Source organism: Pristis pectinata, chromosome 31 (assembly GCF_009764475.1).
Source record: "Pristis pectinata isolate sPriPec2 chromosome 31, sPriPec2.1.pri, whole genome shotgun sequence".
NCBI lineage: Eukaryota > Metazoa > Chordata > Chondrichthyes > Rhinopristiformes > Pristidae > Pristis > Pristis pectinata.
The window spans coordinates 7,205,946-7,227,386 of record NC_067435.1 but is presented as its reverse complement, the minus strand read 5'-3'; the positions used below and the strand labels follow the sequence as shown (position 1 = coordinate 7,227,386).

The 21,441-nt window shown below is 48.1% G+C and overlaps 1 protein-coding gene across 1 annotated transcript in view; it reads right to left on the bottom strand.

The window, feature by feature from the left end:
• Window positions 1-21,441, bottom strand: part of notch3 (notch receptor 3) — a 168,322-nt gene that overhangs the window by 11,665 nt on the left and 135,216 nt on the right. Inside the window, exons 22-30 of the mRNA XM_052041847.1 lie at window positions 19,772-19,904; window positions 16,841-17,092; window positions 16,058-16,170; window positions 12,057-12,574; window positions 10,460-10,810; window positions 8,490-8,638; window positions 6,309-6,525; window positions 4,745-4,847; window positions 1,888-2,056 (exon numbers count right to left, since the gene is read on the bottom strand). Coding sequence (XP_051897807.1) covers window positions 1,888-2,056; window positions 4,745-4,847; window positions 6,309-6,525; window positions 8,490-8,638; window positions 10,460-10,810; window positions 12,057-12,574; window positions 16,058-16,170; window positions 16,841-17,092; window positions 19,772-19,904 — 2,005 coding nt within the window. The remainder of the gene's footprint in view (window positions 1-1,887; window positions 2,057-4,744; window positions 4,848-6,308; window positions 6,526-8,489; window positions 8,639-10,459; window positions 10,811-12,056; window positions 12,575-16,057; window positions 16,171-16,840; window positions 17,093-19,771; window positions 19,905-21,441) is intronic.

Genomic DNA, 21,441 nt, shown 5'->3' with positions numbered 1-21,441 from the left:
ATAAAATCATGAGGGGCGTAGATAGGGTGAATGCACACAGTTTCTCCCCCCCCAGGGAAACTAGAGGGTGTATGTTTAAGGTGAGAGGGGAAAGATTTAAAAGGGAACTGAGGGGCAACTTCTTCATGCAGAAGGTTGCGCGTATATGGTATGAGCTGCCAGAGGAAGTGGTTGAGGTGGGTACAATAGCAATATTTAAGACACTTGGACAGCTACATGGATAGGAAATGTTTAGTGGGATATGGGCCAAAATGCAGGCAAATGGGACTAGCTTAGATGAGCACCTTGGTCGACATGGAAGAGATGGGCTGAATGGCCTGTTCCTCTACACCTCTATGACTATGAAGGGTGCTAGTGAACCAGACGGGTTTTCATAACAACCCAATAGTTTCATGGTTACCATAACTGAGACTTGCTTTTTTTCATTAATTCCAGATTTATTTAATTACTTGGATTTAAGTTCACCGACTGCCATGGTGCTACCTAGTGATAAGAGTCGTGCCTCAATCAGCTCAGGGTCCTGGAGCTAGGGAGTAAAGGCAATGGGTAACACAGCCACTTTGACTGCTCCTGACTACCACAGGCCCTATTGCCTCAACTACACTGACCATGTGCTGGGATGTTACCCTTTGAAAGGTGTCCCCCGTGGGTTTCAGAGACCCTTCCTGGGTAACGTATCATCCCTAGCCACACAGGAATGGAGGCACCTAGACACTGGCCAATGCTGCCTTGTTGTTACAAGTACACCCGGGATTAGTAATGGGAATTTTCCTGTACTTAAACCACTTCCCAGCACATCAAGAGGAAGATTCACTGTGTAACAAAAAATGTAGTGCCGTCTCATCATAATATGATGGATTGGAATTGGTTTATTATTGTCACTTGTATCAAAGTACAGTGAAAACCATTCAATAGTCTTATAACAGCGGGATAGAAGCTGTCCTTGAGCTTGGTGGTACGTGCTTTCAGGCTTTTGTATCTTCTGCCTGACGGGAGAGGGGAGAAGAGAAAATATCTGGGGTGGGTGGGGTCTTTGACTATGCTGACTGCTTTACCGAGGCAGCAAGAAGTATAGACAGAATCCATGGAGGGGAGGCTGGTTTCTGTGATGTGCTGAGCTGCTGTGATGTGCTGGTGATTGTAAGCATCAAACATTTCCAGGACATAGGGTGTAACATCTAATGTTAGAACTCTGTCAGAGTGTTGAAATCAGCACACTCTTAAACAAAGGTAAAAGGAAAGGTGTCAGATTGTTCGTGCTACCTCATGGTAGTACAAAACTAAGCATCAAGCATTTCCAGATCCTACTACAGGGAGGTCTGCTGTAACACAGGTTTCCATAATGCCAATTGGTTATAACGTGATTGACGGATTAGGGAACACTAGTTGCATTACACGGGCAGCATTGGTTATAGTGTGATCACGATCGGGGAAACCTGTCTAAATCTGTGCTTTGAAGGCAACTACAGCCTGTTCTATTATAACGCAACTTTCTATAACGTGGGGTTTCTAGGAATGTAGCTATTGTATAGTAGAACTACCTGTATCTGACAGTAGAAAACCAGGACTGGAATCTGTTGTAATGAATTCTGAAATCAGAACACCCAAATAATAAAAGGAAGGGCATCAGTGATTTAGCACAATATCATCATAACACAGTAACATGCCCCAAGCATTTCCAGATCAGTGGGTGTTGCTGAAATGGAGGGCAACTACATTGCTGGCTTGCAAGCAACTTCTAAATAATACTATAACACAGCTCACCATGAGAATCACCACAGAATCTGACCAAGTACTCTGCTGAAAGAAACAACAGGCTACAGGAGGCACCGTAACTCAACCTTCATGGAGTAAAGCCTCGCTTATCTCTGTACAACTTGCAAGTACCTGGGCCTCGGACATTCACATCCATGCAGTCGGATTCAAACTCTCCCTGAGGAGGGGTCAGGGCCATGGAGGGAGGCATCCGGATATCTGCTGCAGCAAGGTGATGTTGTGTCCATTGGCGACAATCGACTGCATCTTCATTATCGGACAAGGTAGTTGGCTCCTCCACCTAAGGAACAGAAGAGGGGGTTCAAAGGACTAGGTAAACAATACTTCAGGGTAACGGAAGTTCAGAGGGACTTGGGTTGACATTAACGGTGCTGCCCACCTTCAATCGACAGGGTTATTTCCGAACATCGCACCACCATCAAAGAACAAACAGCCTCCTCAGAGACTGCACAAAAACATGGAGGGTCCTGGAACATATTGGGGTGCAGTGGCTGAGGAGAAGCTGAATAAATGTTGAGTTGTAATGGAAGAGAATATGATGTTAATCCTGAGCACTGCAGCAGAAGAGAGAGATAGGGAGGGAGAGGGGGCATGATTGGTGGGGGGGGGGGAGAGGGAGGGAGGGAAAGAGGGAGGGAGAGAGCGCACGGGGGGAGTGAGAGAAACAGACAGACAGAGAGACAAAACAGCAATGGCCTGAAATGCTAGTAAATTTGCTCTCAATAAATGTTGCCTCACCTGCAAATTGGATAGAGATTGGTATCTATACATATATAGAAATAGATAGCATAGATATAATAGAGGGAGAAATATATCACATAGTGACTAATATATAGGGAGAATACATGGAGCCAGACAGGACTAATTGACATGGAAGGGCAGGAATTAACCGAAGACAGTCAGTGTGACTTTGTTAGAGTGAGATCCTGTCTGATCATAGAGTCATAGAGCAATACAGCAAGGATACAGGCCCTTCGGCCCAATGAGTCCCTGCCAACCACAGTGCCCATCCAGCTAGTCCTAATTTCCTACATTCAGCCCATATCCCTCTAAGTCCTGACCCTGCATGTACCTATCCAAGTGCTTCTTAAATGATACTATTGTACCTGCCTCAACCACTTCCTCTGGCAGCTTGTTCCATATACTCACCACCCTCTGTGTGGAAAAAGGTTGCCCCTCAGGTCCCTTCTAAATCTTTCCCCTCTCATCCTAAATCTATGCCCCCTAGTTTTGGACTCCCCTACCCTGGGGAAAAGAATGGTAACATCCACCTTATCTATGCCCCTCATGATTTTATAAACCTCTATAAGATCACCCCTCATTTTCTTACGCTCCAAGGAATAAAGACCGAGCCTGGCCAACCTCTCCCTGTAACTCAGTCCCTCGAGTCCTGGCAACATCCTTGTAAATCTTTTCTGCACTCTTTCCAGTTTAAGCACGTCCTTCCTATAACAGGGTGACTAAAACTGTACATGGTGCTCCAAGTGCGGCCTCACCAATGACTTATACAACTGCAACAACATGTCCCAACTCCTATACTCAATGCCGTGACTGATGAAGGCCAGCATGCTAAACGCCTTTTTCTCCACCATGTCTACCTGTGATGCCGCTTTCAACGAACTATGCACTTGTACTCCTAAGACCCTCTTTTCCATTACATTCCCTAGTTCCCTACCATTCATAGTACAAGTCCTACGCTGGTTTGACTTTCCAAAATGCATGTCTGTATTGAAATCCATTTGCCATTCCTTGGCCCACTTCTCAAACTGATCAAGATTCCCCTGTAATTAATTTTTTTTTAAATTAAATTTTATTTACAGCATGGTAACAGGCCCTTCCGGCCCAACGAGTCCACGCTGCCTATTTTAAAACCCAAATTAACGTACCCATACATCTTTGGAATGTGGGAGGAAACCGGAGCACCCAGAGGAAACCCACGCAGACACGAGAGAACATACAAACTCCTTACAGACAGCGAGGGGAATCTACGGCAATTTCCTTCACTATCAACAGCACCTCCTAATTTCATGTCATCTGCAAACTTACTGATCAAGCCTTGTGCTGTCACATCAAAATTATCATCTAAATCCAAGGTGTAGGTAAGTTCACAGATGACACAGAAATCAGAGGTGTTGTTGATAGAGAGAAGGGCAGTCTTTACACTTCAGGACAATATAGATGAGATATTAAGAAAGAGAAATGGCAGATGAAGTTTGATCTTGAAACTGTGACATGATCCATTCTGGAGGACTAATAATGTTAGGGCATACATAGGGCCCTAGGGAGTATTGAGACAACGCAGGGAGGTTATGGTACAACTATATAAAACTTTGGTTAGGCTATAACTGGAGTACTGTGTGCAGATCTGGTTGTCTACTATCAGAAGGATGTGGCTGCACTGGAGAGGGGATTCACTGGGATGTTTCCTGGGATGGGGTGTTTCAGTTATGAGAGACTGGATAGGCTGGGTTTGTTTTCCTTGGAACAGAGGAAACCGAGGACAGACGGGAATGAGGTGTAATGAAATCATGAGGGGGAATAAATAGGCTAAATAGTAAGAAACTCATTTCCCCGCACATCAGGGACATCCAAAATCAGAGGCCGTGTGTTTAAGGGAAATCTTTTCCCCACGTAAGTTAGAGAGGATCTGAGGCAGGATTATCTTATCCAGAGGTGGTTGGAATCTGGAACGCACTGTGCGTGGGGCTGGTGGAGGCAAAAACTCTCACAACATTGTATCTAGCCAAGCTTTTGAATTGAAAAGGCATAGAAGGTTACAGGCCAAGTAGTGGTAAATGGGATTAGTATAGATGAGTTCTTTATTGTCGGCGTCGGCATGGACATGGTGGAATGGCCTGTTTCTGTGTTCTATGAGTCTTTGACCTTATCCAGACTGTGAAGAGCTACGGGGCAAAGAAAGTTGCAACAAACAAGTCATAAAGTGAAAGGAATCGTAGAGTGTGGTTACCTTAAGCCGTTTTGCCTCGGGACATTCGGGGTCCAACCACTGCTCGGTCTGGAGGTCTCGCTCGCTGATCAGACCCTCCTCCACCATGGACTTGGAGATGTGCCTGGTGAGAAACAGGAGATGTAAAGCTGCCCCAAGAAAGTGGGCCTCAACCCTTGGCTGGGACTAAGTGTAGCCATGAGCAACAAACAATCTGCTGGAGGAACTCAGCGAGTCGAGAAGCATCTGTGGGAGGAAAGGAATTGTCGATGTTCTGGTTGAGACCCTGCAGCCATGAGTCCTATGTAAAGGTGTGTGACCAATACTGAAGACTTGCATGAAGACTTTAAATCAGACATTACACAGTTCACATCAATGACCTTCCCTGGCACCCTCCTTGCTCTCCTCTTCAGTTTTAAGTTAACCGTTCTTCTCAACCTAAATACTCCCAGGACATCCTGGTTCCTCAAATGGCGAGCATCAGGAAAGTATGGACATTTCATATTCACACCTGTACTGGTTAAAATGGAGCAGACCAATATGAGTGTGGGCAGGACTGGAAGATTTCAGCTCTGAGGAAAGATTAGACAGGTTGCTGTTGTTTTCCTTGGAGAATAAGTGGCTGAAGGAGACTTAATTGAGGTGTATAAAATTATGAGAGACCTCGATAGAATCAATAGGAAGGGTCTGATTCCCTTGGAGGAGGATCAGAAACCAGGAGGAATAGAGTTGAGGTAATTTGTACAATTAGAGGGGAATGATATTTTTCACCCTGAGGTCAGGACCTCGTTGCTTTAAAGGGTGGAGTAGAGACAGTCACCCTTATCAAAATTAAAAAGTACAGGAAGAGCCATGACCAAGTGCTGTCTTAGTACTGATGGCTACTTGCTGGTCTTGGTGGGCTGAAGGGCCTGTTTCTGTGCTGCACAGCAGTTTCTGAATGTGTACTTGTGGGGCTACGGACCAAGTGGTAGACAGCTCTTCCTTGACCTGCATGGACATGATGGGCTGACTGGCCTCAAGCTGTAACGATTCTAAGGCATAGAATGGGTGCTGAGTGACTTCTGCAATCGGTCAATCACCCTGACTCAGTGCCTCTGTTATTTCACAATTTGACTTCATTTCTCAATCACTCTCAGAATGTTTCCCCTTCCTTCCCTCCCAGATATGGCACCACTGCCTTTTTGTGTAATAAAGGCATAACACAACTCCAACTCTTGCCTTCAGCAGGAAAACAAACTCAGCGGGTCGAGCAGCATCGGTGGGGGCAGAGGGATGGTCAACATTTTGGGTTGAGACCCAGCATCAGGACTGATAGTGTAGGGGGAAGATGTAAGTGAGAGGGAGGGTTGAGTTAGGGGCTGGTAGAAGATTGGTGGATGCAGAGGGGGGGATGGATGATGGGCAGATGGAACCAGGTAGGGGAGGGATAGGAAGGGTGAAGCAAGGGAGAAGAAACCTATGCCATAATCTTTCCATGAACCTTCACACCGTGAGCTTAGTGTCGGAGGTGGTCACTGTAAAGAGGAACTCTGACACGGCCTGTGCAGGAAGGCCGAGAATTCGAGCTTCCGAGAATCCTTACTTCATTCCCAGGGCATCCTGTCCCACGGGCTCGCGGCGGTTCTTGTTGCTGTTGTCCTTCTTCAGGGTGAAGCCCTCGGGGAACCAGAGCAGGCTCTGCTCCCTCTTGCGTCTCGCCACCAGCACGCCGAGGATGAGAATGACGGTGAGAATCACCGCAGCGACGATCATGAGCGGCAGGAGGTTCATGGTGGTCGGTGGCCGTGACAGGCGCTCGCCTGGGGAACGGGTGAAGAACACACGGAGGGGATGTGAGTGTGTGCGGAACGCTCATCACCATGGCTATCAGCAGCAGCTTCAGGCAACATCACACGAGCTAAAGTGGCAGGCCATCCCTTTGATGCAACCTGCCGTCTACCCTCTGGTATTTGCCACATGAAATCAGTACAATCAATGTCCCTGATTAGAACAGTACAGCACCATACAGGGCCTTCGGCCCACAATATCAAGATGACCTCTTTCAGAGATAGTGCCTGCTTGATTGGCCACATTTCCCTGTTGCCCATTGAGCCTGCACCTCATGGACTAATCGCATTCCCCCCTAATTTTCCCTAAACTATTCTCCCCACATTCCCAACAACTCCCCCAGATTCTACCACTCACCCACACACTGGGGACAATTTACAGCAGCCTACTGACCCGCACGTCGTTGGGATGCGGGAGGAAACCGGAGCACCCGGGGGAAACCCATGCAGTCACAGGGAGAACGTGCAAACTCCACACACACACACACACACACACACACACACACACACACACACACACACACACACACACACACACACACACACACACACACACACACACACACACACACACACACACACACACACAGCGCCCCGGCGGTCAGGATCGAACCCAGGTCCCTGGGGTTGTGAGGCAGCGACTCTACCCGCTGCGCCACAGTGAACTCTCACCAATTGTAACAGATGCACCATGGAAAGTATCCTACCCGGATGCATCACAGCTTGGTATGGCAACTGCTCTGCGCAAGACCACAAGAAATTACAGGGTTGTGAACACAGCCTAGTCCATCACGCAAACTAGCCTCTCTTCCATTGACTCTGTCTACCCGCTGCCTCAGGAAAGCAGCCAACCAATCATTGTACCTGTACCAGGCCTCTGTTCAGTTAACTGTCCCAGCAATATATTTCTAGTCAACATTCGGAATTTTTACAGAGATGGAGCCTGTGCCCTGAATTTGAAGGAACAGTTCTATTTCTACAGTAAAACTCCAATAATCCAGCATCCGATTGTTCGAGAGCCCCACATCTGGATCATCCATTCATCCAGATCATGAGCCGGGGGTCCAAAGTGCTAAGAGGGCTGTGCAGACTGAGCCAGGAGTCCGGTGTATGGGCCAGGTGTGTGGGCCAGCTGTGTGGGCAGGGTCGATCCAGAACACCAGGGGTCAAGTTTGTGACTGGCACTGGGGTCCAGAGAGCTTCTATATTTCCCGTCCCTTTAAACTTACTGGGTTTGCTTGAAAATTTATCATATTACAGGCCGTCCCTGGGGTCTGAATGCCTGACATATGGACATACCTACATACGAGCGAGCTGCCATAATATTATTAAATTCAAAAACCCGACGAATATACGAACGGCAAAGCTAATTTCCTCTGTCTCTCCACTTCTAGTATTTTTTTCTTATCAGTCATGTTATTTTGATAAGATCATAAGATATAGGAGCGGAATTAGGCCATTCAGCCCATCGAGTCTACTCTGCGATTCAATCGTGGCTGATTTATTTTTCAACTCCATTCTCCCATCTTCTCCCTGTAACCCTTGACCCCCTTACCAATCAAGAACCTATCAATCTCTGCCTTAAATACACTCAATGACTTGGCCTTTGCAGCCGCAGATTCGTCCCCCTCTGACTGAAGCTGATGCCACTCATTACAGTACCTCGGAGGTGTGGCTACCATATCGAGTGATTTTTGTATATTTTCCGACTCATGGACAAAATTGACATGGATGTCTGTAAATTGGGATCCGTTCGTTACCCAGGAGAGTGTAACGTGTAAAAAAAAGGGCGCATTATTCGGAGTAACATCCAATAGTCCGGATACTCTGCCAGCTGGGTCCCCCCACCCCACCCCCCAAAGTCCTGAGGGTGCCGGATTACTGGAGTTTTACAGTACTCTGCTTGCCCAAGCAGTGAGACAGCGAGAGACACTTACTGTCAACATCTTTGATGGGGTAGGGGAAGTGCAGGTTACCGACTGCGGACAAGGCCCCAATGTAGGCGGCTGCGCTCTCTGCTGTCGGGAAGCATTCACCCGCTCCTTGGAGGCACAGGCGATTATCAATCTCCAGGTTCACCTTCGAGCTGCAGAGACAAGAATAACAACGTCAGACGCCATGGGACAATGTTAAAGGTGACGGGAGAACTGGTGAGCAAGGTCTACGGAGCTGGTCAAGATTACCCTTCGTATCACCGAGTGGTAGACAGGCTTGAGGTTCCAAAATCCCATCTTCCCAGGTCCTGGAATGTTTCACCCCCTGGCCTGCAGAACCTACTCCCAGATCCACAATCCCTTTCACTGGCTGACCCCACTCACCATCCCAAGTCCACCTGCACTCAAGTCATTCCCATCACCATCCCAATTCCCACCCTGGTCCAGTCATTCCCAAACCCCACTCCCGACTCCTGAAACTGACCCCAACCCCTTACCCTGACCCCATTCCTTAACTACACCACCAATTCCTTAACCTCACCTCCACCTTTAACTTGCCTCCAATCTTGCCTCATATTTCCCAACCTAACTCCCACCCTATCCTGCCCCCTCCCTAACCTGATTCCCTAACCCTGACTCCTGTCCTCCCTGCTTATCACTCTTCCACTTGCCTCTCCTTTTTGTTGTCTGCCTCCATCTCTCATTCACCAGCACCTCCACTTCCTCAGGAGGCTAAAGAAATTCGGTTTGTCCCCTTTGACTCTCACCAACTTTTACCGATGCACCATAGAAAGCATCCTATCTGGATGCATCACGGCTTGGTATGGCAGCTGCTCTGCCCAGGACCGCAAGAAACTGCAGAGAGTTGTGGACACAGCCCAGCGCGTCACGGAAACCAGCCTCCCCTCCTTGGACTCTGTCTTTACCTCTCGTTGGCTTGGTGAAGCAGCCAGCATAATCAAAGACCCCACCCACCCGAGACATTCTCTCTTCTCTCCTCTCCCATCAAGCAAAAGATACAGGAGCCTGAGGGCACGTACCACCAGACTTAAGGACAGCTTCTACCCCACTGTGATAAGACTATTGAACGGTTCCCTTATACGATGTGATGGACTCTGACCTCACAATCTACCTTGTTGTGACCTTGCACCTTATTGCACTGCACTCTCTCTGTAGCTGTGACATTTTATTCTGTACTGTTATTATTTTTACTTGTACTACCTCAATGCACTTTGTACTAACTCAATGTAACTGCACTGTGTAATGAATTGACCTGTACGATCGGCTTGCAAGACAAGTTTTTCACTGTACCTCGGTACAAGTGACAATAATAAACCAATACCGTGGTCTCCCAACTCCACCCCTCGCTCCCCTCCCCTACCTGGTGCAACCTGCCCGTCATCTTACACCCCTCCTCAATCCACCCATCACCTATGGTCCCCATCTCTCACCACTCCCCCTCTCCTCTTTATACCGACCATTTCACCTCTCGACACTCAGTCCTGATGCAGGGTTTCCACCCAAACCGCCTTTGATTCCTTCCCCCCACACCCCACAGATGCTGCCTGACCCGCTATTCCTCCAGCAGATTGTTTGTTCCTCTCCTTCCACTCCCTAATCTGTCCCTTTCCCTACCCCCCCATTCCCCTACCTGATTCTTCCACAGCACCCCCCCCCCCCCAAACCAAAGGCCAATCCCTCCACTGCCTGACCCCACTGGTTAAATCCTGCCTCTCCCTCCCTAACCCTCACTCCCCAACTTCGCTCACTCACATCCTGACCTGCACCTCCCTCAAACCCCTCCCTGCCCTCTCCATGTCCTTGCTGATTTCTCTTCCCCTCCCACCACCACCACCACCCACCACCAACCCCTGGGTGAAGGCTTTGTCCAGGGGTTCGGGATGAGCACCCAACCTCCAGCCAGGATAGTTAGACCAGAGCTTGGCTGGTGTGAAGCTCCGTGGATCCCTTACCCGATGATCTCCTGCCCGAGCTCCCGAGGTGTCCGCCCGAGGGCCGCCGAGCGCTTCTTGAGCCGGGAGCTGGTGCCGTAGTAGGGATAGATCATGTACTGGCCACTGCTGTCCCTCTTGAAGCGCAGGGTGGCACGGAGGATGGAGCCCAGCTTCTGCAGGAAGTTGGTGCTGCTCCTCAGCAGCTCGTCCGGAGGCAGCAGCACGATGATGATGAGAGTGCCTTCGGCCAGGTGCTCCGGCACGTCCGCAGCGCAGTCCAGCCCGTCCCAGCCGCACTCCTCGTTGTTGCAGCCTTGGTCACAGCGCTGGTCCGCGTAGTGATCAGCGCAGTATTTCTCGTATAGCGGGCTGCAGACAGGGCACATGAACACGTCACTGGGCACCGCTGGCCGGGTGGGTCAACCTCCTGTGGCACTGCTCATGGATGGAGCACTACTTGTACTGGGCTTGAGCGTAACCCTCCCAGCTCTTTTCAAGCCACAAGGTCTAAGTTAATGAGCAGTCTAAGTCTGGAGCTGGTAATTGTTGGTTACTTGTTTCTAAAGGTTGGGGTCCAAGCTGGGATGTGCAGTTGGTGCGGGCTTGTATTGGTGCACATGGGTGTGTCATATGAAGCATGGTCTTGTGATTTATGTGTGCATTATTAGTGTAGCGGTTAGTGTAACGCTATTACAGCACCAGCAAGCCGGGTTCAAATCCGGCCACTGTCTGTAAGGAGTTTGTACGTTCTCCCTGTGTCTGCGTGGGTTTCCTCCGGGTGCTCCGGTTTCCTCCCACATTCCAAAGACGAACGGGTTAGGAAGTTGTGGGCGTGCTACGTTGGTGCTGGAAGCATGGCGACACTTGCGGGCTGCCCCCAGAACACTCTATGCAAAAGATGTATTTCACTGTGTGTTTCGATGTACATGTGACTAATAAAGATATCTTATCAATGAGTTTATTTGTACAATGTGTAGTGTGTATGCATGGACGTACATCAGTGTATTTATAGGTGATATGTAAGCAGAGTGTATACATGTGCATGTCTGAACTGTGTATAATTTGCTTACGTGTGTATTTGTAGATGCACATGCACCTGATGCACATCTGCATGTGTGTTTGGGCATGTGCAGTGCTTGCTTGTGCAGTGTGTGTGAGCATCCCCATATATATGATGTGATTACATGTTGGTGTGTGTGTTTGAATGTGTTTGTGTGTCTGTGTACGTGTCCACATTTGACTGCGTGTGTCCGTGTGTGCGCACGTGTGGTGGGTGAGTGTGCATCTGTGGTGTGCATGCGCGTCTGTGGTGTGTGTGCGCCTGCACGTCTGTCTTTACGTTTAGATGAAGGAGAAACCAGCCTTGTCAGTAGGTGAAGGAGCCAATGCAAAATGTCAGCAGGACCAAGGAGGAAGCTGTACGACAGCGACAGGATGTGTCCTCCCCTTATAAATGGAGTGAGCTTGAGAAAATTGCAGGAAAACAGCTAAGCAAAGAAGCGACATGTTTAGGCTCGAATCCATTTGAGAGAGGAAGAGCGAGAGACACAGTGGACCAGCGGCTGCCAGGACGGAGACCACTGTCCAGCTGTCTGGTCCACCCCTCTGTACTTACTTGCAGGCCCTCTCTTGGTTCTGGCAGTCAAAGTTGTCGTACAGGCACTCGTGGGTGTTGCAGAACTCGTCGCAGATGTTGTTGTTGAAGTAAAGCCAGCACCGCTGGAAGCTGCACTCCTTCCAGGGGTTGTCGATGGATAGCGAGCAGTCTCCCCCGTCCCACTGGCAGCTGTAGCTGTTGCACTCCCGGTCGCAGTAGCCATCGCCTGCTTTGCGCTGGCACTCCCGGAGGGAGCAGCCGAGCTCCTCGCCCGGAGTGGGGTATAACATCAGGATCTCGCAGTTCCTCCCGCCAAACTCCTTGGGGCACAGGCAGTGGTAAAAGGGGGGCAGCCGGCTGGGCCTGCAGACACCCCCGTTGCGGCACGGGCGGCTGGAACAGGTGCTGCTGTTGCCGACACTGGGCGGGGCTTGGCAGCGGGCGCCCAGCAGCGTGTCAACACACAACTCGCCGCGCGGGCACACCATGTCGCGACAGCTCAGGACACTCCTCTCGCAGTTGGGTCCAGTGTAGCTCTGCAAGGGAGGACGGGCACCGAGTTATACTCCACAGTCTGCGACGGTAACGGTCTTTTCCCCAAGGTAAGGGAGTCCAAAACCAGAGCGCAGAGGTTTAGGGTGAGAGGGGAACGATTTAAAAGGGACCCGAGGGGCAACTTCTTCACGCAGAGGGTTGTGAGTATATGGAACGAGCTGCCAGAGGAAGTGGTTGAGGTAGGCACAATAGAATAATTTAAGAAGCACTTGGATGGGTACATGGAGGGGAGGGGCTTAGAGGGGTACGTGCCAATCGCAGGCAATTGGGACTAGCTGGGTGGGCACTGTGGTTGGCATGGACAGGTTGGGCCAAAGGGCCTGTATCCGTGCTGTATTGCTCTATAACTCCACACTGCTGCTCAGCTGGGCTCCCTGCTTCACTCAGCAGTGATTGGAAAAGCGGCACCAAGTGTTACCCACTGCTGACAAGAGTTTATTTACCCGAAACATTTCTCTCCCCATAGATGCTGCCCGACTTGCTGAGTATTTCCAGCAGGTTTTGTTTTTATTTCAGATTTTTCGGCACCTACAGTTTTCTCGTGTTGCAATTAGCAATTAATTAAAGCTGATAAAAGGTCAGTGATCAGAAACTCTTGTTTTTCTCTCTCTGCGGACACTGCCTGACCACCTGAGTATTTCATAGTCAGAGAGAGATACAGCACAGGAACAGGCCCTTCATCCCGAGTCCTCACTGACTATCAACTACCCATTCACACTAATCCTACATTAATCCCATTTTTTAAATTAGTCACAGAGCTTTGAAACAGGCCCTTCGGCCCAAATCATCCATGCTGACTATGGTGCCCACCTAAACTAGTCCCATCTGCCTGTGTTTGGCCCATATCTTGTTTTCAGAGACTCCCCCCGTGGTTTTGCTGCTCCCTTTCTCCACAACCTTCTCCAGCCCTCTGAGGTTTCAGTGCTCCTCCAATTCTGACCTCTTGTTCATCAGTGTTGGTGTCATGCCTTCAGCTGCCTGGGACTCAGCTCTGGAAATCCTGCTGAAACCTCTCCAATTCACTTTTCCTCCTTTCAGATGCTCCTTAATGCTCCTTAAAACATCTCCTTGACTACATTTTTTAACCATTAGTTCTAACTGGTCCTCACGTGGCTTGGTATATACTCCTCAGTTATTAAAGGTCCTAAGTGAGGAGGATAAAATAATGCAGATGCTGCAAACCTGAAGTAAAAACAGAAATTGCTGGAAACACCCAGCAGGTCAGGAAGCATCCGTGGAGAGAGAAACAGAGCTTAAGGTTGAAGACCCTTCATCACAACTGGGAACAGAGAAAAGAAGTTAATTTTAAGAAACAGGAGGGTGGGTGGATATTTGTAGCTTGAAACTAATTTTTTTTCTCACTTTGCCAGTTCTGAAGGGTGCTTGACCTGAAAAGTTCTCTCTTCACAGATGCTTCCTGACTTGCTGAGTGCTTCCAGCATTTTCTGTTTTAATTCTAAATGAATGGAAGGTTGCATTAGGAGTAATCTAGAGGCACCAACTAAAAACTGAGAGTGCCATTATAAATCCTTCCCTGATGGCATCAGTATTTTAGTTCCATTAAATCAAAAATCCAGAAAGTTGGTGTTCGTCACTGCAACCCCCTACAGGGATGAAGCCTGTTGTCCTTGCCTGGTCTGGTCTGCGATGGTCAGCATGGACACGATGGGCCTGTTCCTGTGCTGTTTGACTCTATGATTGTGACTCCGGTCCCACACCTGCTTGAATGGGCATCTTGGTCTGCATGGACCAGTTGGGCCGAAGGGCCTGTTTCTGTGATGTTTGACTCTGTGGTTTTATGGGTGACTCCAGTCCCACACCTGCCATTTGATCCAGCAGCCTCCTGATATGAACTGCAGCAATGTGCCAGGGACTCGGGACAGGCAATAAATTCCAGACGCCAGGGATTCCTGAATGCAATTGCAATTCATTCAGGAACAGCTGGGGAAAAGCACTCAGATGAGAACATAAGAAACAAAAGCTAAATTTAGGAGCCGAGAGGTAATGTTGCAGCTATATAGGACCCTGGTCAGACCCCACTTGGAGTACTGTGCTTAGTTCTGGTCACCTCACTACAGGAAGGATGTGGTAGCCACAGAAAGGGTGCAGAGGAGATTTACAAGGATGTTGCCTGGATTGGGGAGCATGCCTTATGAAAACAGGTTGAGTGAACTCGGCCTTTTCTCCTTGGAGCGACGGAGGATGAGAGGTGACCTGACAGAGGTGTATAAGATGATGAGAGGTATTGATCGTGTGGATAGTCAGAGGCTTTTTCCCAGAGCTGAAATGATTGCCACAGGTTTAAGGTGTTGGGGAGTAGGTACAGAGGAGATGTCAGGGGTAAGTTTTTTACTCAGAGTGGTGAGTGCGTGGAATGGGCTGCCGGCAACGGTGGTGGAGGCGGATAAGATAGGGTCTTTTAAGAGACTTTTGGATAGGTACATGGAGCTTGGAAAATTGAGGGCTATGGGTAAGCCTAGTAATTTCTAAGATAGGGACATGTTCGGCACAACTTTGTGGGCCGAAGGGCCTGTATTGTGCTGTAGGTTTTCTATGTTTCTATGTGGGCTATTAACTGGATGCTTGATCTCATACCATAGTTGCACTTTCCAGCTCTAGCCCAACATCCCTTGATTCTAAAAAAACAATCAACCTCAAACACTCAGTGACTGAGCCTCTACAGTGCTTGGACTAGAAGAATCCCCAAAATTCACTGTCCTCTGGGTGAAGCAATTCCTTCTCATCTCTGTCCTGAAAGTCTGACTTCGTGACTCCTGGCTCCGGACACCTACCAAAGGGAAACGTCTGCCACACATTGCCCTTCCAGAGCGAGAATTCAGGGTAAAGAAACCCAGAGAACCAACGTTGACTAGATAAAGAAATAATTAAAAAGAGGCTTCCTCTCCATGGAAGGGACTTATGATACTGCCCAAGACCGCAAGAAACTACAGGGAGTTGGGAACGCAGCCCAGTCCATCACGCAAACCAGCCTCCCCTCCATTGACTCCGTCTACACGTGCTGCTGCCTCGGGGAAGCAGCCAACATAATCAAGGACCCCTCCCACCCTCATCATTCTCTCTTCTTCCCTTTCCCGTTGGACGGAAGATACAAAAGCTTGAGAACACGTACCACTAGACTCAAGGACAACTTCTGTCAGACTCTTTTACGGACCTCTCATGTGCTAAAGATGAATTCTTGATCTCCCAGTCTACCTTGTTGTGACCCTTGGACTTCACATTGTTCACTTGCACTGCACTGTCTCTGTAACTGTAACACTATATTCAGCATTCTGTATTCTTTTTACTACCTCAATGTACTTATGTATGGCATGATCTGCCTGGATGGCACACAGACAAAAGCTTTTCAAGGTACATATGACAAGAATAAACCAATTCCAGTACAGTGATATTGCCCTTGCCATGGAAGGGGCCTGTGATGGATTCACAGCAATATTGGCACTCACCAGCTGGCATTTGCAGGTGTAACCGAGTGGAGTGTTGACAGTGACTTTACAGTGGCCCCCGTTCTGACAGGGCTGTGAGTCGCACATGTTGACGACACTTTTGCAATGGCGGCCTAGAGAGGAGAGAAACAGAGAGATGATGAGCCCGTCACAGGGTGCCAATGCCTGCAGAGATTAGAAGGTCTCTATCATACACCGCAGGGAAGGAGCAATGGAGAAACTGTGTGTCTGTGTGTGTCTGCTGTGTCTGTGTGCGTGTGTCTGTGCGTGTGTATGTGTGTGCATTCATGCATGCAGAGATGTATGTGCGTGTGTGTCAGAGAAAAAACGTGTGCATCTATCTGAATACATGTGTGAATGGTATTTGTGTCTCATTATGCTTTTGGGTTGGTTGTGCTTTCTCTGTGTTGGAGGGTGTGTGTGTGTGTGTGTGTGTGTGTGTGTGTGTGTGTGTGTGTGTGTGTGTGTGTGTGTGTGTGTGTGTGTCTACATAACTCTTTCAGTGTGCCTGTGTCAATGTGCATTTGTATGTCAGAGCTATGTGAGTGCCTATGTGCAGGACTGTGTATGTGGGGCCATGGTCATGTACAGTAGTCTATGAAGGTGTGCATGTGAGACTGGGTTATTCCAGTCTGTGGTGTGAGTGACTACCGAAGGGTGCACAGGATTGAATGGAAGACACAAAATCAGAACGATATCGAGCAAAAGTGAGAGAGAGCAGGCACATCTGTGACTGATGCTAGGGACAACCTTGAACTCAGTGTCAATTACACTGTGACTGACCTGTGAAGCCAGGCTTGCAGACGCACTGATAATCATTGGGCAACTGGATGCAGTCGATGGTGGTCTGCAGGTTGCAAGGGCTTGACAGGCACTCGTTGATGTCACCTTCACATCGATCGCCAGTGAACCCTGGAGGGCAGTTACAGGTGTAGCCCCCAATTCTATCCACACAGGTCCCATTATTCATACACTTGGGCACATTCATGTGAGGAGACAGACCACAGTCATCTTCATTAATTTCACAGAGTACGCCTGGGAAAGGCAAACCGAAGTGATCAAAAAACAGCCAATATTGGCCACACTACTGCATTATCCCTGGTTTAAAAACTCAGGAAAAAAAACTAACTGGGAATTTAACATAATTGTTTAAATAAATTCATTCACAGTATCAGCACTTTGACCTAGAATTTCTAATCAACTTTGTAGTTTGAAAAATCAAGCTTAGTTCACCTAATTCGTGTTACTTAATGCAATCTGATCAAATACTGTCTCTCTGTTCCACTGTTATGCTCCTGTTCCAATGTTACCTCATGCAGCTATCTCCCAATTTCAGTGCTTCCTAAACAAATGGCCTCCCTATTTCAAGGGGTACCTTAGCAAGCTTTGCATATTGTCTTTGTTCCTCCTCAATGATGCCATTATTTTGAACTGTCAATGTAATTTGTAGCAGAAAAACCTGTTCTGACTCACAGTGAGAACACGCCTCTCTGAGCTGTTAAACATGAGGCATAAGCCACCTGAAGTCAGTACCTTGTTCCAGCAACTCCCTTGGCTTGTAGACACAAGAGACTGCAGATGCTGAAATCTGGAGCAACAAACGATCTGCTGGAAGAACTCCGCAGGTCGAGCAGCATCTGTGGGAGGTGACGTCAACAATTCCCTTCCTTCCACAGATGCTGCTTGGCCTGCTGAATTCTTCCAGCAGATTGTTTGTTGCCATTGGCTTGTAGAAGGGTACAGTGATACCCTCGCAGTATCACAGTGGGCTCGAGTTCAATATAAGGTCTGCACTTTTGGAAGGAATTTAACTCTATGGGATAGATCTGGTTTGACTGATGCTCAGAAAGGTTCAGCTTGGAGAGCCTTGAATCAGAATACCTGTAAAGTCTTCACCTCATTCAAATAGGAAACAGGAACAAGAGGAGGCCACTCGGCCCCTCAAACCTGGCCCGCCATCCAATATAATCATGGCTGATCTGCGCCAGGCTCAACTCTGTGCCAGTTCCCCATAGCCCTCAATTCCTTGACCTTTCGAGTATTTATGTTCCAATATCCCCAATGATCAGGGTCTCCATAACCCTCTGGGGCAGAGAATTCCAGAGATTCACCACCCTCCACAAGAAGATCTTACATACCAGCTTTAATCCTTGTAAATATGTGAGGCCAAATTTGGAGTATTGTGTGCAGTTCTGGTCACCTAACTATAGGAAGGATATCAGTAAGATTGAAAGAGTGCAGAGGAGATTTACTAGAATGTTGCTGGGTCTTCAGGAGTTGAGTTACAGGGAAAGATTGAACAGGTTAGGACTTTATTCCTTGGAGCGTAGAAGAATGAGGGGTATAGACAGAGTTAATGCGATTAGGCTCCTTCCACCTAGATTAGGAGTGATAAGTACAAGAGGACGTGGCTTTAGGGTGAAAGGGGAAAGGTTTAGGGGGAACTTCTTCACTCAGAGAGTGGTGGGAGTGTGGAACGGGCTGTAATCTGATATAGTAAATGCAAGCTCACTCTTAAGATTGAAGAATAAATTGGATAGATATATGGACGGGAGAGGTCTGGAGGGTTATGGACTGGGTGCAGGTAAATGGGACGAGCAGAATAAAGTTTCGGCACAGACTAGAAGGGCCGAATGGCCTGTTTTCCTGTGCTGTAGTGTTCTATGCTTCTATGTGCCCTCATTCGAGGTTCTTCCACAATGGAAATATCTTGACGTAGACCCTGTCATGCCCCCTCAAGATCTTATGTTTCAAACGATATCACCCCTCTCTTCTAAACTCTAAGGATTGTAGATCTAAATCTTTTAAGTTGCTTGTGATAGGACAACCCTTTCATTGCAGAAATTAGCCTGGTGAATCTAATCTGGTCTGCCTCCAATGCCAGTATATCCATTCTTAAATCAGGGGACCAAAATTGGGCAGAGTATTCTCGGTGTGGCCTCATTACATTGTGCAACTCCTCATAGGGTAGATGCTTGACAGGGGAGATGATATTTCCCCAGACGGGGCACCTAAAGCCAGGGGTTGTGGTCTCAAAATAAGGGGTCAGCCAATCAGGATGAAGATCAGAGGAAATTTCTTCACCCAGAGGATGTGTCTTTGGAATGTTCTACTCGAGGTCTGAAGAGGTTCTTATACAAGACAGGGTCTGGTAGATTTTTAGATATTAAAGGAATCAAGGGAAATGGGATTAATGCAAGAAAATGGTAAAAGGTCAGCTATGCTCTTATTAGCCATAAGACCATAACGTACGGGAGCAGAATTAGGCCATTTGGCCCATTGTCTGCTCCGCCATTAATCTTGGCTGATCTTTTTTTCAACTCCATTGTCCCGCCTTCTCCCTGTAATGCCTTAACCCCCTTACCAATCAAGAACCTATCAATCTCTGCCTTAAATACACCCAATGACTTGGCCTCTACAGCTCTCTCTCTGTGGCAATGAATTCCACAGATTCATCACCCTCTGGCTGAAGAAATTCCTCCTTGACGAGCAAGAAGGTGGGTTCAATAGGTTATTCCTCTTTCTGTTCCGTATATAATTCATTATACAAATTTTACATATTTAATCCACTTCTAAACAATTTACGGAAGCCAAATCTCTTCACGTTCTGCCCCTTTTGTTCTGTAATAATCTCCCACCACACTGTCCAACCCACATCCGACCACTGCATCTCACTCACAGATCCTGTGTGTGTGATGGTTCAGGTAGCCTTACCCAGAGTTCCCGGCGGACAGGAGCAGATGTAGCGGCCAATCAGGTCGAGGCAAGTGCCTCCATTCTGGCATGGGTTTGATTCGCATTCGTTCACTTCCGTCTTGCAGGTTTTGCCCTTGTACCCCGGCATACACTGAGGGAAAGAGAGCAAAGTTCAGTTCACGTGTAGGGAGAAATTTCCACTGTGTAATCTGTTGCAAGGAAGATAAGGCAGTGTCACAGACCACGGCAGGATCATCCAGTTATGGAGTCATACAGCACACAAACAGGCCCGTTGGCTCACTGAGTCTGCACCAACCATCCAGCACCTATTTAGATTAATCCCATTTTATTCTCCCCACATTCTCATCAACTGGCCCCAGATTCTAGTAACCACTTACCAGAAGGGGCAATTGACAGTGGACAATTAACCTACCAACCGGCGTGTCTTTGCCCAATGACCAGCAGTGCATCTGCAATCAGAGGAAACCCACACGGTCACAGGAAGAACGTGCAAACTCCACACAAACAGCACCTGAGGTCAGGATTGAACCTGCATCTCTGGAGTTGTGAGGCAGCGGCTCTACCAGCTGCACCACTGTGGTTGGCCCCTCTAAATCTCAAACACCAAACCCCCAATGGCTGCTGATTAAGAGAAGCACTGGATTGAATGGGGGCTGCAAAACTCCTACCCATGGAGAACAGATAAGGGGGAGGGCTCAGCCAGACAAGTTCTCCACTAAACTTCAATAGCAGCACAGTGGAAAGTTATAAAAAAAAATTCATTTACATTTCTGCAGCACCCTTCACAACTCTGGGGATGTCCCAACAAAGAAATGCATTTTTTTATCTAGAAGTTTGTGATGTAGAATACACAGCAACTATCTTGTGCACAGCAAGTTACCACAAACACTAATGTGATTCTGGCCAGGTACCTCGTTTTCACTGGGTTTGTGATAAATACCTTCAGCTCTCATGCTCTTATTTAAAATAGTGTTGTGGAATTGTTTCCGTCAGGGGGAAATGCAGAAAAATCAAAATACCTTAAAATAGACAGAAGAAGAGCAACTGTTATTCATCAGGTTAACTGGCTGAATCCTGATTAACTCCTCGAGTGACTGGGCTTCCAAACAATCCCACATCTGACCCCAGTGTGGAAACGTGATTGAACCCAGAGGCTGTACTGGAAGGTGGTTTCCGATCCGGAGAAGGGGAAGGGCAGGCTAGCAGTTCTGTACTCTGCTCTCTCGCAGCCGCAGACACGGTGCAATACAGACCCACTGAGCAGGGTAGGAGGCAGGTTTGCAGTGTGCAGCAATTACTGAGAACAGGAAGTTGCTTGCCTGGGTTTGGACTGAGTCCATGAGAGACCAGAATACTTTGGGTTTCATCAAACATTCTTTCCAATCTGACTGATTTTTCCAGGGTAACAGATTAGTGAGGAGTGTTTAAACCGTGGGTGTGGACGATGGGAGTCATTCCCCAAAGAATAGCGAACAAGTTAATTTCCTTCACTTCTTTAAAGGGAGCCAGACAAGATCTCAGCAGAAGTCCTATCATGTAGGAGGCAAGAATCTTTAATGACATCAACAAAAAATCTGCTGGAGGAACTCAGTGGATCAAGCAGCATCTGTGGGGGGGGGGGGGGGGGGGGGGGGGGGGGGGCTGAGGAATTGTCGACATTTCAGGTC